At 38.1% G+C, this 18,486-nt stretch overlaps 1 protein-coding gene across 2 annotated transcripts; it reads right to left on the minus strand.

The window, feature by feature from the left end:
- Positions 1-1,267: 1,267 nt before the first annotated feature.
- snx4 (sorting nexin 4) lies at positions 1,268-9,136 on the minus strand. 2 transcript variants are annotated; one of them, XM_004555495.4, is made up of 14 exons: positions 9,030-9,136; positions 8,169-8,293; positions 7,672-7,807; positions 7,354-7,503; positions 7,016-7,063; positions 6,278-6,333; positions 5,853-5,925; positions 5,409-5,470; positions 4,936-5,001; positions 4,749-4,838; positions 3,896-3,995; positions 3,572-3,717; positions 2,965-3,079; positions 1,268-2,803 (listed from the first exon to the last, which is right to left on the minus strand). In XM_004555495.4, exons 1-14 carry the CDS (start codon positions 9,039-9,041, stop codon positions 2,756-2,758), a joined length of 1,227 nt encoding a protein of 408 aa, XP_004555552.2. In that variant the 5' UTR covers positions 9,042-9,136; the 3' UTR covers positions 1,268-2,755. The 2 variants fall into 2 exon arrangements, with proteins under 2 accessions (XP_004555552.2, XP_004555551.2); XM_004555494.6 differs by having other exon boundaries at positions 8,952-9,118.
- Between the last annotated feature and the right edge of the window lie 9,350 nt (positions 9,137-18,486).

Genomic DNA, 18,486 nt, shown 5'->3' on the forward strand with positions numbered 1-18,486 from the left:
AACCCCAAAAGTATGTTTCCAGCCACATACTTTTCATCATGTCTAGTTTCTAGGTTGGTTTTCTGCTCCCTTGAAGCAAAGAAATAGCCAACCTCCTTGGGCTGTCTTCGTGAGTACTGTAGGAGCAGCATGCTGATTCTAACGATGTTTCATGGGAAATTCAGTTTTGCATAGCCATTTTCATGTGCAGTCACTAATCTGTGGTCAGGGACACAACTTAACCTATGCAAGATACACACACACCATACACTACTAAAACTTTCTTAAACTAATAGAATTTAAATGGAAAGTAAATAAAAATAACAGAGAATCCAGGATGTGCTGCAGGATCCTCAGTACCCCTGCTTCCCATGGCCTTGGCTGAGACACCTAAAGGGATTTTTTTTTGTCTGTTTTGTTTTCTTACAGCAGCTTATCCCTTCATGACTTAATGATTTCCACATAAGTTTAATCATGATTTCGATTGTGTATTCTACATTTATAAACTTATGCTAAGATTTAAGATTAAGTCTGTAATTTGCTTCAATTTATTAAAAATATCATTTTCTGAAGAGGACAGAAAATCACTGATGTAAGCCTTAGGTCTGTTTTTGATGTTAAATTAATGTTAGGTTTCCATTTGAGAAAACCACACATGACCTCATGCACACCAACCAACCGACCAGAAGGTGGATCTGAAAGGGGAACATTTTCCTTTCCTCACCATTAAAAAAAAACCCCAAAAAAACCCTTTCCTCTCTGCCAAAGTGAAATGCGTGTGCTTTTATTAATCCACAGGTGGCGCCATTAATTCAAATCTTAATAAACTCCAAATGTTCAGGGCTGTGTTCAGATATAAAAACACAGAAGACAACATGCCACCATCTAGGGCCGTTTGTTGACATTTTTAATGAATTTTACACTACATTTTGTGTGCTGTGTAGTACATTTGCATGCATTTGACCCATGTATCCACTGAAGACACTAATATGAGCACCAACAAGTGTCATGGAAAAATTTAAAAAAAAACCTGAGGGGATGGTTTTGAGTTATCTTGGCAGAGATGAATCACTGAGGTTTGACCTTTAGACTTTGGTAATAAAAAGCCTGTTTCTCTTATCTTTTAACGGCAAATAAATGTAAACAGGAAAAGCAAACATGTCTACGTGAAGAATCAAAACACCCACAGCCACCTTTACATGCTAAGCAAAACCAGCAGTCACATTTCATCCTGCTTCCCCGTTCTCTTTGGTTCCTCTGCCAGTCGGTATAAAAACACAACAGTAAGTTCAAAAAAGGGAAATGTTTATTAGTGTCATAACACAATGATTACATCTGACACATTTGTCATTTAGAAAAAAAACAAAACAAACATACATAAAGCTTCAATTTGAGATTCTTTCAGTAAAACAATTGTTTATTCTGGGGAAAAATTTTTGCTGATCTCAGCACAACATTCAGACGTCAGATCCATTATGCACCAATTTTTCTCCCCTTCAGATTGATGTCATCGAAGAAGCACAAGTATGCGTGTATGTTTATGTAAGCCTAATGTGAGGATCTCAACCAAAAAACAGTCTGTATCTGTGTGTAGCTGCACTCAGGTCATATCAGAATAAGTGGTGAGGCACATTGACAGTGGGCTGAGTTCTATATGGGTTTTTTTTCTGTTGCATTAAAGCTACAATGCTTGACAGCAAATAAAGGATCTGATTTTTCGCATTTACGGTTAAATTTTGTGTAAACAATTAAACTATGAAACTCAAATTGTGAGAGTGATTTCTTTCCTCAGCCAAAAAACAAAACAAAAATCACATAACCGAAGTTTTTCAACCCTTCTTCTGTATTTTCTACTATAAATTTGTAGTATAAAAGCACTTGGTCGTCAATACTTTGGTCAGCAACAGATTAACAATAACAAAGATTACTTCTGTGTGACGAACATAAAATGACTTTTAAAAAAATTAAGAAAAAGAAAAATGGAAATGTAAAAAGTGTAGTGGCTTTCTAAAGCTCGGTCCATGTTTACAGTCATATTTCTTGCAGTTTATTTCAAATTGAACATTCACCAGTGCACTCTTCTGCTTTTGTTTGGTTCGACTTGCTGTTGCAAATGTGAAATTTAAACACAAACGTAAGCATAACATTAGAAGTTCTGTCAGAAACAAGTTCCCCATTCTTTAACTCATCACTATTGCCATTAATCACCTAAAATCAAATAGTATGAAAACCTTTATGTAAGGAGATTCTGGAGAGGGTTGAAAGGTAACACGTAAAGACCCTTCCATCAAGGCAGGCAACTCTAAAACGAGTCACATGAACCACTGTTTGCAAAGTGCAGCCTGTGTCAACTCAAACTAGTATATTGCTCTGTGTTATTCATTGTGACTGATTGAGAGAGCTAACAACTGAAATATACTGCATGGATAATCCCATGGATCCATTGTGCAATGATAATGCCACATTTTCTTCTTGGACATGTTAATGAAAGCGCAACTAAGGATGAGTGTGTAAATTTGGACTGTCTGAAGTACGAAGGTCAGAAAATCAAGGAAAAGGTTCTATTAAGACACTTGACGTTAAAGAGGCATTGTTCCACTTTCACTTTTTTAATGTGTGTGTGCTTCAACTGAGTATAGCAAAACAAATTAAAGGCAGCATTTGGGTTCCCATCTTTTCTCCACAGGACTACAGTATAATCACTGGCTGTTGGTCCTAGTCTGTACAATCAGAGTATAGTTTTGGTGCAAAGTACGATCGCTTTGGAAAGTTCGGCTCACATTTTGCTGAAACACTCCTTGGCATTGGACCACACCTGGATTCCCTGTAACAGTACACAAGTACCAGAAAAAAGGAGTGACTTAGAGACATTGAAAGACAAGACAGAAATACTAAACAGTTAAGGAGTGGTACTGCTGAACAAAAGACCACATGCTATGAATTTATATACATACACAAAATACACACAAGAATAAATGTCCACACCTTCTTACACATACTGATCTGCATAATGGCGTAGCTTATCAGCGCCTCACGCAAATCTTTGTCTTTCTGCTCTTTAAAATGTTCGATGTCATCCCATGCTGCTCGCACAAACTCCCTGGTGGCACAATCACAAAGACGCATGATACTGTTAGTCTGTTTGCGTGGAGAAGAAGCACAGGGAGAAGAACAAAGGAAGAGGTAGAGGAAGAAGAAAAGAAAAACAATGCAGCATTTGCTTTGTTCCTTATTCTTATTAGGTTCTAGTTCCTGTATTTTCTACTGATACCACTGACTTTTGTTTTTCCGTTGAAAAAAACAAAAAGAAATTGAATAGAACTACTTTTTAATTACACACAGAACCTCAATTTGTCTCTCAACACTTTCAGCAAATACCTCAGTTCACCAGTTTGTGCTGGGGAAAAAATTATCTAGTCTCCTGTTATTATTCTTTGCATTTATGTTGTTCAGTTGCAACAGTTCAGTCAGAAAACAGAGTCAGATTATGTGCTATATTTTTCACACAGAGGAAGAACAGTGAGGAAGAGAAATTTAAAATAGGGATAATTTCAAAATAGGTAAGTGGTTGATAAGATAGTGTTGTGCTTACTGGCACTCGGTGTTCTTCTCCTTGACCGTTTCCTCTCCTTCCTGAATACTCTGCTCCAGGGCTGCTAACCTGCTCTCTTTTTGCTCCGGGCTCTCTTGGCCAAATAATTTACTGGTCATTCCCTTCAAAGAAAAGATTCGCACCGTCTGCACTCACACACAAACAGACACACACGGAAAAACAAATGCACGCATTAAATTATGTTCACGACAATTTGGATCACAACGGTGTTTTTGAACACACGCCCACTTCTGGTTCTTAATTTGCACATATCGTGCGAGGAGAAAGACAGATTATAAGCCAGAGTGTGTGAAAGTGTGTTACCCCGGTTGCCAGCTCTTCTTTCTGTTGTTTCTTTTGGGCAAGGTCCTGAGCTGCCATCTCCAATTCATACTGAATCAGCTCATGTTTTCTGCACACTGACCTTAACGCACACACAAATTCAGACATACTTTAAACCCTGACAGTCCCAAAACATGAATGCATTCTGCTACAAAGGCTATAACAGTCAACAGAATGTATTTACATTTACTGTAAATAAAGATGTGGGCTGCGTCTGATCTACAAAACTGACACTCTTTTCTCTGCTGAATGATGTTTTAATGCTTACAATAAAATTCAATTCATTCAGAAGAATAGATTTTTAGCAAACATAAAATAAGAGATATAGTGTCAGAAATGTGTGCTGCATCACTACAGACCAATTAAGAGGAATAAAGCATGAAGTTACACACTGACCAAAGCAACCCTTGTGTGTTTGTGAAAGAGGAAAAACAAAACAAAATAAGGAATAGATGAGGTGGAAGGTAAAGCATGAAAAACAAAATGTCCAGGCTTTCCAAGTTATGCAAGCAGAAGCCTTGTTGGTATGAAGTCTCCTTTTACTGTTTACATGACTGTGCTATGGAAGACATTAACCTTTCCAGATATTAACAAAGATAATGATGGCTTCCTGTTCCTGCTATAAATCACTGCTGCATCGGTAACTGAGCTAGAATACCTGCTTCAGCACAGTGATTATTGTATTATGCCTAACGTCTAATTCCATGTTTTTACATATGGTGAGATTCATGTATGCAACTTTTATGCAAAATGTAATAAAATGACAGCATATTCAGAGCATCTGTCTACCCTGATAAGTGTGTTAACAAAACCATCTTGTAACACAATATAATACCTGACGGCGTCAGTGTAGAAGAGGTATTCTTTGAGCTGGTCTGCAAAGTGCTCTTCCTCCTCCAGAATGTCGTCAATTGATGCAGCATAACTGAGATAACACGCAAAGTCACTGTACAATTGAAGCAATACCAAACAAACATTATGTGTTTGTGTCCATCACCAATTCAGGTAACACCTTTACTTACGTGTCCATGTGGTGTCCAGCACTCTGCAGTCCATCTCCCATCTCTTTCTCTATTGCGCTCCACTCACTAAAGACAGAAAAATGTTCATGTATACTTGACTTGAATGCAGCAGCTCTCTTTGTTCACTAAACAGGAAAATGGCTGTCTGAAATAATGATTGTTTTTAAGTAGTTAAGTATCTATTATATCATGATTACCCAAACAAAAGGAGATTGTGTGGGCATACAGAAACAAAGAAGGCAATTGAGGCATATCTATGAAAAAAGGAATTCCCTAATGACCCACAACAATCCTTTAATACTAAATGCATTATTGCTGCAGGGAAACTTTTTAAGTGACCTAATTCAATATAAGGTAAAATATCATCTGCCTAAAATGTGTTTTTATTCTGCTTATATAAATGGATACAGTAATTTATGCTTGTAACTATAATTTGATACAGTAGAAAACAGAGTAGAACAGGTGTTCCTCACCTGAAAACTCTGCCATAGTTACCATGGACTTTGTAAACTCCATATAGCCTGTCTGCTACTCGCTAGAAGAAAAAAACAAAACTAATCATTAGAAACAGACCTTAGACCGTCTGCTTTAAAAACCTTGAAGAGATACATTTGGCATTAGAGTGCAATTCAATAACTTTCTATTATTCTCAATGTCTTGGATGCAGCCAGCTTTTAAATCACTTTTAAATAATAAATGTTGGCATGCTATGGAGTAGACATCCAAGATAAAATGGTGAGTGCCCTGGAAAAGAAAGTCAAAATTCTAGGAAAGTAGATACAGATTTTTGTATTTCAGAGACAAAAATGTTGGAATTTGAAGTTCCACAAGCAACCACCAACGGATGCCCACGGCTTGCACAAAGCATCAACTTAAGATAAACCTCAGTCTCTCTAAACAAACGTGCCAAAACTTACCGCTCGAATTCTGAGTAACTGAGAGATGACGCTGTTCAGTTCATCACTGTACTGTTTCAGTGCTGTAAACCGCCTAGAGGCAAAACAAGAAGAAAAGTAACTGATTGAACAGTATTTTCTTTTACATTATTCACTCTAGAAATTTGTTCTTTCAGTTTGCCTTGGAACAGAATAAATTATTACTTAATATGGTGGTAAAAATAGAATTTTCATATTTGTGCTCATAAATATATCCAAGTGATTATCACACATCTTACACCCTGTTTTTGCTGCCTGATTTTATAATGAATATTTCATTTATTTTAGTTATTAAAAATTCCTGAGAAAGTATTTCACAATAGTCTTAAATCTGTCTAAGTTGTGTAACTTGCATAAATCCTAGAAAATGGAAAAATTAGGTTAGGTTTGGCTGTTTTTACACCTACTTGTCAGGATTCTTGACTCTGAACATGGCACTCAGAGACTTGAGTCTGGAATCAGCCTGTTAGGGAAAAGAATTACACACAGCAAAATATACGAAGAAGTGCTTTAAACATAACTCAGTTTGAATTTGTAAAACACACAAAAAATGCGGATATGAAATTCAGATTAAAATGATGAAAACATCAACAGAATCATTTACAGTGTATAAAAGATGGAAGGAGCCACAGGCTGGTTTGGTTTTAAAGCTCTGAGCTGAGATTTGCCACCGTCATGTCATTGTCACCTGCATGCTCATATGCAACTTACTTTTGAACTGGAAATTAGTTCAAAATAAATCACACAGTATTAAGCAGACATGTATTTCTGTCATGTTTGCCACTTGGCCATTAGTTTGTGGCAAGAACAGTTTATACAGGCAAAAAAGCTTACCCTGGTTTATTGTCCTTCTGGACACTGGTGGGACCAATAATTTAAAAAGGGATAATCATACTGAAAGTAGTGATTCAGCCCATAAGCTCATCAGGAAAGTATTTACAGGAGGCATTGATCAAAAGAGTGGGCAGTTTTCCCCCCATGGTCTTCCATGAAACCATAACTTTAGATGCCCCCTGCTGGCCATTAGAAAGAATGCCAGTTTCTGGCACTTCCAACATCAGCTTTCCTTGTCAGACCTGGAAACTACTTGCATCGTTTACACATGTGACCTGAACTTGTGTCTTTCACACTCCATCTGGTTGTACCTTGTCTTGGAAGCCCGTTTCCAAAACCGCATCTCTCCATCCCTTTTCCTAAAGAAATGACAGAAAAAATACATGACAGACTCGAAAGTCAGCCAGATTGTATAACCCCTCTCCAAAAAACAAAAAACGGGGTATTCCAGCTACAAAAGCGGCTGCAATGAAGAGACAAATCTACCAACTATGGGTGCATAAATAGCTCTTAAATTCTTTACAGTTCAGGGTTCATCTTTAACGTCAGTTTGAAATCTGTTATACTGTGAATGTGGAAGGCGTGAATATACTACATGAATGGCAAAAGATCTACACGGACATTATGCAACTTATGTTAGGCTGCTAACCTCTGTAAGAAAGAGGAAGAAAATTTTGTCATTGGAGAGGACCGGATGTGATGCAACACGCAACAGGAAATTTTCCAGGCCAACTCGCCGCCGCTCAACAAAGTCTGGATCTAAGTTGTCTGCTGAAAGCTTGTGCCACACAAACTCGGCCTGTAAGAGACACAAACAAGGGTGGAAACAAAAAAGGTAAATGGCTGAATATTATTTACTATGAAGTTGAAGGTAAGCTGTATTAGTAATAGTCACTTAATAATTTCCATTTAATTCTTTTTTTAAAATTATTGATTAGTCCTTTCCCACCACCTACGCATTACTCACCCTTTTCTCTGGTAGCGGGGGGATGATAATGTAGGGATAGGTGACCAGCAGGTAAGTTCGGAGAAGCTCAAACTCACTGTAGCGTCTCCACAAAGTGTCAGGTGCCGCTGGTGTCCCTCCCTCTGTTTCAGCAGGCCTGGACAAAGACCAATGAGAAAAAAAATTGTATTTCAGGTGTGTCAAAAAAAAGTGGTAGATGCTTGAGCTACTACACTTTCATTCATAGCAACTTGCCAGTTGACACAACTGTACTGTACATGATGTGACTATATTTTCCCAGTTCAATACTATAAAAATCAAGACAAAAAGGCAAATTTGTTGTGCAAACTGTAATATATCTGAGGTAAAAAATAAATAAATAAAAAAACACGCAAAAGAATGCAAAAATGCAAGTGTTCGTACTCCACCTCTCTCTACTTTTTTATAAGCACTAAATATTTGCATATGATGCACCTATGATGCGGACAGAAAAGTGAATGCTTCACTTTACAACCTACCGTATTTCAATCAGGTACACAGTGTATGTTTCCTGCATGTTAACAGTGTTCTTCCCTGTTCTCTTCTCTGCCTCTGCCACATTTATCTCCAGTTTCCTCAACAGAGCCGTCCCTCTTTCCACCATCTGCACACACCAGAATAAATTATGAGTATGGAAGTCAAAAAAAGGTAAACATATGGAAGAGTGTTAGCGGCAACGGACAGGGGCTAAAAGAACAGAAATATGCATTAAACTTGAGTATAAAATAAGGGTAATCTGTTTTGGTTAGCTGGAGATACTATAACAATAGTACAGCACACAGAGTTATGGCAGGCGTGTGCAGGTCACAAGACAAGACCATAATCACCGAAATACTGGGGGGGAAAGTTGCTTTAGTATTCGGAATTCAATCTTTCTAACAGGTTAGCACTCAAAGAGCAGAATGGGCAACATGGCTAACATAAACTTAGGTTTAGCGTTCAGACTTAATAGCTAGCAAGCTAACGTCAGGAAGACTAAAGTTTAGGACTAAAGTTTGACACAGTCTTCGCAGAAGCAACTTTAAGTCATTTAATTAATTTAACGCTAAGCCGCAGAAGGGAGTAAGCTAAATCTAGCGGGGGAAGCCAGTGAACGTTTCATAAAACTCCGCAGGCTTTTTGTAGAAACAGTGGAAAAGTCTTCGACGCTCCAACTGGCTAACATTAAATTAGGCCCTATTTGAAAGGTTTTCAGCAGTAAAAACAAAAAAGATTTTTAAACCTCAAGTATGGTTATTATGAAGAACAACAAAGGGTACGACCGTATTTATGATGTTGTTCTCAGATTCCGTGGAAGTGATGTCGGTATTACTAATCACTGCTACTTCTTCTCTACTTACAGAGTCTGCCATGGTTATAGGCTGCCAGAGTACTGCCGCCGCCGCTGCTGCTGTCAGCTGAGCTGGCAGTGGACTGGTGCCTGTTTTCTGCGCACGCGCAGTTCACGGCTGGGAAAATGGTTTGCTTTGGGTCTGTGCTTTTGGTTTCGGTGATCATTTGAGCGTTTTAGTATTTGCATCTAGGCAAATTATACGTACGTATTAAGCTGTTATTATCCCACACTCGATCTCACGAGACTAAAGCAAAGACAATATATATATATATATATATATATATATATATATATATATATATATATATATATATACAATAGCAAATTACTCTGCAATCAATGACACCGAATATATAGGTATTTTTTTTAGTTTTAGCATAATTGTTAATGTTCAGATCTTACAGAATTAAGGGGATTTCCCTCGTGATTATGCAAAAACATAAAAAACATAACATGGTTGCACGTGTGAAATAGTTGCACAAGGTGTGTCTACAAGTTGCAAAGCAGCTTTCCATGCAATACTCCTCATTGTTGAACCCATTACCCTTTGCATAGCTTATTCGACACCTTTTTTTGGCAATACTGACATCTGCTGGTTGGATTGTGGCACTCATTCGTTTCCACCCTATACTTTGTAAACGGTTGGTCTTATTGCAAAATCCCAAGTGTGTAAATGTTCTCCTAAGTGTAAACGTCCATTGAATGATAATAAGCAGTGAGTGTGATATATGTAGACAGTTATCTGAATTTTTGCATTGTGTTTTTGGAACTTTTACCTATTTTGCGTTAGTCTTATTTCAGTATTTCTCCCTTTAATTTAGTCTTGAATCCAATTCTGCTTTCTTTCTCTTGGTTTTATGTTTTTTTTTAAATATATGTAGGCTTTGATTTTTTTTCTTTAATTGTGTTACATTTAGCTCTTGCTTTGTATGCTGTGTATTGCCTATTGCAAAGTATCTTTCAACATTTTATTTCGTAAAAAAGGACTGTGCAGTTAAAACAAATGCTTGCTTTCTTATATGGCTAGAACACTAGTTTGTTGGTTAAACATGATATAAAATGTGCTTTTAGCAAATGAAAAAGTAGCAGCCATTGCCCTATACATTTACAGTATTCCTTGTCTTACACAATGCCTTCTTGCCATTGTTTTTATGGTCACAAAAATGTGAAAAAGGTGTCATACATGATGAGTTTCCTCACTGTGGTCATATCTTTTCGTGCCTCATTTTTTTTTGTAGATGGTTGTGGGCCCAGTTCTGAATGAGAGGGATGTGGTATTCCTCAGGCTAGTAAACAGCACAGAAACACGGCCTTTTAGTTCCTGTGGTCACGCTGTTGTTCAGTGTTTAATGTTTAAAGAGAAGGGTGGAGCAGGATTTAGTAAGGAAGCAGATGCCACTGGGCATAGAGTGGTTTGATGGAGTGTTATGGGATGTGGGGTGGATGGAGTGAGAAAAAAGGCATAAAAATAGAGAAACATTATGATGGTAAAATGAAAAATATAATCATTACTTTTAAAATTATCGATGGCACAAATGCACCAGGTATGGGCGGATGGAAGGAGTGATGGTGTGATGCGGTTTCAGGCTGCAGTGTGTCAGGAAACCAAAAGCTTGAGCTGTGACCAGCCGTTGTCTGAGCAACAGCATAGCTACCATTCTTTCCTGCCACTGACCTCAAACCAGCCACCACCACTTCCTGTCCACATATACCCGCACGCACACAAATATATAGACACACACACCTCCAGCCCTATTTGGCTGTCTATAATTGGCCATTTGACAACTTTTTAGAGCTCGCTGACCAATGTTCTTGAATGCTGAGCTACAATAAGCTTTGCACAGTTTCTGTGTGTACGCGTGACTGTTGATATTTGGAGATTCTGAACAAAATCTGTTGGGTTTATCATAGATGTAAATATAGATATATAGACTTATAGAGACTCATTATCTCTTTCACAATGACTGCTAACTATTATTGTTTTGGGAAGTGAATATTGATTCTACTGATAAAATTAATATTGCGCATGCCAAAATCAATTAACTACTGCAGTTTTAATCTAGTTTTAATGCAGCTCTGTTGACCAGAGAAACATCTTTCATATCTACTAACTGAATATTACCGTATACCCACCTCTGTACTGCCTGATAATTTGTAAATTCATTTGCTAGAGAAAACTGTTCTCTGTTGGTGTTTTGACTTTTGAACAGCAGATGGTAGCAAAAATCAAATAAAGCAGGCTACAGTCATCAATATGAATGAATATAACTGGTTTCTTGACCAATCACAGAAGAAACACTGTAGTGGTGCTAATTGCCTGTAAATGTCAAATCATGACAGACTAGAATTTGTACTCTGAAAGTGAAACAACTAAATGCAATTTTCCCTGACATAATTTGTCTATTTATAAATTTCAGATGTGTTATTATTGCATAATGAATACTTTCAATGAAAAAGCATATTACTGTAATATTAATGGGTTTTTGGTAATATTTACAGTACATTATGTAAAGATCTAGCAACACAACATCCTAAACACTACAAGGAAACGTGTATTGTGTAGTTGGCCTGCACAACCAGCCATTACACACTGCACAAATCTCTGCACAATTCACTCTGATGTACAGCAATATACATATGCACGGACAATCAATATATATATTGCATAACATAAATATACATGTGTATGTATTTTTATTTTCAAAATAGACTATTTGAAGACAGTAATATAATATCTCACTGTAGAGGTGTTTTTGGGAGATCTGTTGGGGCAATCTGCACCGTTGTTATGGCCTGTTCAATACTTGTACAGTTAAGAGCATGATTTGGAATACTAGCTATAAGTCAAACCTGTTTGCTGTGGATGTTAGATTCTGCCTGGGCTACCCTTTGCCACCAATTATACATCTGACTTTTAGGACAGAATTTTTAGGCGCAGCCAAGCGGTGGAGGATTTCATGTTTGGTTGCCTCTAGACCACCTTTCTACATTTCTGGGTACTGGCGAGAAGTTCAGCCCCAAGCAGAGGAATTCAAGTATATTAGGGTCTTGTTCAGGAGTGAGGAGGAGTGGACTGGAAAGAGGGAATGGTGCAGTGTCAGTAGCAATTGATAGGTTCTATTGGTAGGTTAAGTTGAAGAAGGAGTTGAATAAGAAAGCAAAATTTTGATTTACTAGTTGATCCAGTTGTTTCTTAATTATGGCCACAAACTCTGAGTAGAGAATAAGATCACAGATACAGAAGTCAGTCAGAGCTTCCTCCCTAGGGTGTCACCTTAAGAGATAGTGTGAGGAGTGGGCATAGGATTCCACCAGGTTCATCTTAGATGTCATGTTTCATGTATGTCCAATCTGGAGGAAACCTGTTAGAAAACTCAAGATATGCTGGAGAGCTAACATTTCTTAGCTGGGAATAACTTCAGGTCCCCCCTGGAAGGGCTGGGGGAAGTGACTGGAGGGATCTGGGCATCTCTGCTTAGACTGCTGCTTCTGTTGCAGAAATTGGATGTATTGATAGATGGATGGAAAAGATTTACAAATAATTTATCAATAATTGTTAAGGTTTGAGTGACATCTGTGATTGCATATCTTTTATTCATACTTTGTCTTTATGAACTAAAATCCTGTCAGAATATGTATTTTTGTTTGCCTTAAAAAAATGTTTTTCATGGTTTTGAAATAATTGCACGATTGGCTTAGATACAATCATTTATGGGATTTTTAAAAAAACAGATCTGGTCAATAACAAGTTTTAGGAAGTTGCATTTTATGTGTATGCTTAAGTGTGTATGTGTGTACATGCTGTATGCACAAGGCTGGTCACGAAGATCATAAAGAGGAAGTCCTTGTGGTCAGTTAGAAAGGAACACATGTTTTGCTCCATGTCATAGTCTCCATCCTTCATTTTCCTCTCATTCATCCTTCTATTCTTGCCTTTGAGAGTGGTGGAAAACTCATGCAGTGTGTTTATTTGCGTGGGTGAGTCTGTATAGCACACACATGATGATGCGGTATACTTGGGATTACCTACAATTAAAGTATGCCCCTGTGTGTTATTCCGATTTATATTAGGTCTTCGTGTTTTTATTTTTTAAGTGACCCCCATAAACCTAATTTTTGACAGTTTATTATAGTTATACTCTTATAGTAGCATTAGAAGCTTCTAGTTCAGAGTTGTCTATTTCAAACCGAGCCAAATGGCATGTATACATATCTATCTATCTATCTATCTATCTATCTATCTATCTATCTATCTATCTATCTATCTATCTATCTATCTATCTATCTATCTATCTATCTATCTATCTATCTATCTATCTATCTATCTATCTATATATTACTGTCTTATATATGTATATATAATGCTGACTTTTACAAACTTTACCACTCCTTAAACACTCACGATGCTTGCATGAAATCCAAAAAATATTATTTTCTTTTTCCTGCTGTCCTCCTGATTCCCTCTCTCTCATCCATCACCAATGTGTTGACAAATTAAGACAAGCAAGTCTCAGTGCAGCCTTCTCTGCATGACTGCCACAGCTTTTCAGCAAGCATGTGTATGCTGTTACCTTAGACTCTCTCTCTCTCTCTCTCTCTCTCTCTCTCACACACACACACACACACACACACACACACACACACACACACACACACACACACACACACACACACACACACACACACACACATATATGCAGTGTGAGTGTGAGCAATGCAGTATAATAAGCAGCATGGCAGAAATGTGGTCAGCTTTGCCCCATGTGCAATCGTTGAGAAGCCACATTAAAGCTTCTGGGTATTAAAGGACAAGCCTTGGTTGGCTGGGAGGGAATCTGTCATGCAACACAAAAACTGTGTTTTTCACCCTTTTCCCTCTTTCATGTCTTCTTGATCCTTTTTTAAAAACTTCTCTTTTCCAAGTCTTTTTTCTAATTTCTCTCCCTCTCTCTTCCACATTTTTTCCTCTTCTTCATTTCTTTCATTCTGTGGCATATTAGACTTGGTTGTAATACTCCAGTTTAAAATGCTTAGACCGCTGGAATGTTCCGTCAAAGAGGTAGGCGGACCCAGGGGGCGGGACAGACCAACATAACCAATTAAGGAGGAGATTGAGGTAAGACGGACAGCTTCTAAATGGTGTAATAACAACCTACTAAAATGTAATTACAATGCAATAGCAATAGACACTTCTAATGACAGGATGTATATGCCAACGTGATTTCCTAATTATGGCCTTGGCATAATGGGTGACTGTTAACATGGCGTGGAGATTATAGAGAGGTGTCTGAATACAGAAATTTAACCACACTGACTTGTGCGGTGTTGAAGGGCATAATGACCTGGTAGATACCTGGTACCTGGTAGAACTCAGAAGTTAGGAAGTTCTATCAGGTATTGATCAAAACTAGAATTGCATAAGGATCAGTACTGAATGATATAGTTAGTGTGAGCCTGACTGACTAATATGATTAAGTAGTTAAATATCCACAGTCCATCTTGCTTTCAGTCTATAGACTAGGTGATCCATCCATCCATCCATTCATCCATCCATCCATCCATCCATTCATCCATCCATCCATCCATCCATCCATCCATCCATCCATCCATCCATCCATCCATCCATCTCTAACAGGAGTGGTGGATGGTGGCGTCCATTATTACAGAGCATCCCAGAATAGAGTCTCGTTTTATTACAAGTCCCTCTGGTTGCCGTGGCTACCCAAATTACAGGCCAGTCTTCTCACACATAAAAAAGGTTGCGCTGCCGAAAACCAGCCACCTCAATAAAGGATGGATTAGAAAATCCTTTGCTTTTTTCCCTTCCTTTCCTTTTTGAAAGGTTTTCTGTACATTTTTTTCCCTCTGGTGTTTTGTTTTATGTTGGGGTGCAGCGGTCTTCTTCAGTGGTTCTGCTCCCCGACCCTGCGGTGGGAAAATACGCTCACTTGTGGGTTTCTGGGAAGGCAGCGGTGAATGAAACATCTGCTGGGAGCAAGATGTATGTAAGTGTGTGTACATGTGTGTGAGAGAGAAAGAAGAAGAGAGTACGTGCATATAGGGACATGGCCTTTGCATCATGTTTGAGTTTGTGGATCCTTTTAAGTGATACCAAAACAGTAAGACATAGTAAAAAACAATTAATATTCTATAAGTTTTACTTCATAGTTTTTTTAAATGACTAAAACTGTAGGAAAATACAATATTTATTTATCTCATTCTAATGAAAGATTTTGATAGTTGAGTAAAAACAAAATTAAACAAATCAAAAAACGAATACCTTTGTTTTAGGTGCTATGCCAAAGCAAAGACAGTAACAATGTTTCAGCTGGAAAAGTAAAAATATTAACTTCATCAAATGACACCAAGCATCACTCACTTAAACACATACTGCCAGTTTGAGTCTTAACATGCTTTACTGAGGTTATGTCTGCATTGTGACATCCCAGATGCTAGCAAATAGCTAGCATCTGGGATATTGTTGTTAAGCTATGTTTCTTCAAAGAAGAAAGCAGTTATGCTTGGTAAACCTCAGAAGAAATTATCTATTTTGTTGTCTGCAGAGCAGACATTAGCACTTGGGACCATCATTTTGGGCAGTCTGAAAGCCTACCAATGACAGCTTGCCATGCTTTTGGCATACCTGCTTCCTGGTCCATCCGTCAAAGTCTTTCGGCCTAGGTTTAGCAGAAACTATGGCTTAAACTAAGACAGCAGTACTTTTTTCTTATTGTTACCTTTGTGCAAAATGTTAAAACTAAACAAAATTATCAAAGTTGTTAACAAATAGAAGTTGAGAATGAAGTAGTTTATTTATACTGTTATGGTAATGTTAAAGCTGGCTAGTGAATTCAAACCATGGATATTTTTGGTGTGAGGTGACGGTGCTAACCACCAGTGTTGGTCAAGTTACTTGAAAATAGTAGTTAGTTACTAATTACTGATCCTGTTACTTTACCGATTACTTATTTTCAAAAGTAATTAGTTACTTTATTACTTAGTTACTTTTCAAAAACACGATACACAACCTGAATACTTAATAAAGCAATAGACCTTTCAGCCCAATTCTATTTTTTCTGTATAATCCATCATATAAAATTAAATCAAATGAAAAAGTCTCTTTGTTTTATTAGTTTTAATCTTTTAACTTTTTGCACATTGCATCAAGCAAAATATAAATTATATGCAACAGTCTTTGGCTTGAAGAAATTTGTTTAACATTTAAAGCTATTTTCTACATATTTCATCATATAAAATACAATATGTTTTGTGTTTACACTGACTCTTTCAAATAGATGCAAGTAAAACACAGCAAAAAAACATGCTCTTAAATCTATTTTCACCTGTTTAGCAGGAGTGGGGTGGATGGAGGTTTTCCTAGTGCTACAGCGGTCATGTCAGTGGGGGGGATCTGGGGGTTTCTGTGTGATTTCATGTTCCCGTGGCAGTGTACTAGATGCTTGCTCAGATTTGAAGTTAAATTTTTTTGCTGCAGAAAGACAAAAACATTAGTGTACAGTGGACACTAATGTTTTTGTCACTTTCAGACAAACAAAATCACGGTTAAGTAACACAGTGATGCAGCGTGCTCACAGGAAAGTAACAGTAATCTAATTACCTTTTTACAAAAGTAATTCCTTACTTTACTCATTACTTGAAAAAAGTAATCAGATTAAAGTAACACGTTACAAGTAACACATTACTGTAATACCATCTCTGCTAACCACTGTACCCCATGCTCCCAGAGCAGACAAAGGTCCCAGCTGGCCTCTCTGGAGTTTGCATGTTCTCTCTCTTTCTGTATGGATTATCTCCAGGAGTTTCGCTAGGTATTTTATTTTATTTTAATTATTTGGAGGGGTCTTTAAGGGATATTTATTCCAGTTTGCTAAAATCATGTAAAAAAGGTTATAACGAACAGTTTTGAGGTACAGTTCACTGAACAGTTTACTGAAGGAAATCTGTACCTTTATGAATATTCAGACTGTTTTTAAGTATGATGAGAGATGGAGCTGCTTTTAAAAGATCCTCTCTTACATTTCAACTGTGAAATACATTCTAAGGATCAGATTTGGTCAAATTTGACTCAGCAGTCTCATTAGAATGGTTGCATAAGGCCTTGCTGTTTTCAAAAAGGGATACTCTCATTGCTCTGTGACTGTTGTAAATACAAGCAATATCTTTACATTTTATTTAGCTATGTGTTTTTTTCTCTGTGCATTTTCTGAATTGTGGGCAATTAACTAAGTCTTACCTTTGTAAGACTGGCTGGTAATCACAAAACACACTATACAAGCAAAAGTAATGAGCCACTTATCCACTACTGGAGCTTTTATGACATCCCACTCTAAATCCATCGGCGTCAATATGGAGTTGGCTTTTACTCTTCTGAAAAGGGTTTCTACAAGAATTCGGCGTGTGTCTGTGGGAATATTTGCTTGTTCATCCAAAGTGCATTTGTGTCAGACTCTGATGTTGGACTTTGGGGTTTGGCTCACAATCTCCATTCTGCATCATTCCAGAGCTGTTTGAGTCAGTTTCTTCCATGCATAAGTCATCCAGCCATGCATCCCTTTTACCACAAAAGGGATAAGGGGCACAGGCCAGCCCCAGAAAAAACAAACAAACAAAAAACATAGCATTGTTCCACCTGCACCAAACTTCACAGCTAACACATTGCAGTCAGGTAGGCAACATTCTGCTGGCATTCACCAGAACCAGACTTATTTATCAGGATGCAACAAAAATAAAGAAAATTAAGTTGTTACTCCAGAAAGCACATTTCCACTGCTCTAGAGTCCAGTGGTGACATGTTTTACACGACTCCATCAGACATTTAGACATTTATTTGGACATCAGAAATTTGCACTCCACTTGCAGTGGGTTGACCATGAAGACCTGTACCACAAAGCTCCTAACTCAGTTTTTGCACTGTTAATGCCAGAGTAGGTTTGGAAATCTGCAGTGACATTCATGTTGTCACGGTCTGGCTGGCAGACCGTGGGGAATGTTGGAGAAAGGACCCAAACGCTGGACTTAGTGCAATGAACAGTGCATTTATTTACAGTGGGGGTAAATGTACACCACGCAATAGGTCTCCAGAGTGCTCCCTCAACTCCTGTGTTGTGCCTTCTCCCAAGTGCTGGTATTCCGTGCTCTCTGCTCCCGTGCCTGCGCACACCCTGTGCGTCCTGCAGTCCCGTGTTCCGCTCTCCTGAGGAAAAAACAACAGACACCGCCGTTATGGCACCAACTCCAGCAGGCATACACTGACCAGTACTTTAAACACTGACATGGAGTCTAACTCAACGATCCTGCGCCGGAGGAAGCTCCATCGCTCTGTTAAGTAGCTCCCCCGACGAGCCTGATCAGAAGCAGGTGTGTGAGAACCTAGGCGTGACCGGCAGCCGGCAGGGCCACGCCCATCAGGTCTGCAGGTGGCTGTCCTTCATCCTTCAGCCACA

The sequence above is a fragment of the Maylandia zebra genome, linkage group LG16 (assembly GCF_041146795.1).
Source record: "Maylandia zebra isolate NMK-2024a linkage group LG16, Mzebra_GT3a, whole genome shotgun sequence".
Taxonomy (NCBI): domain Eukaryota; kingdom Metazoa; phylum Chordata; class Actinopteri; order Cichliformes; family Cichlidae; genus Maylandia; species Maylandia zebra.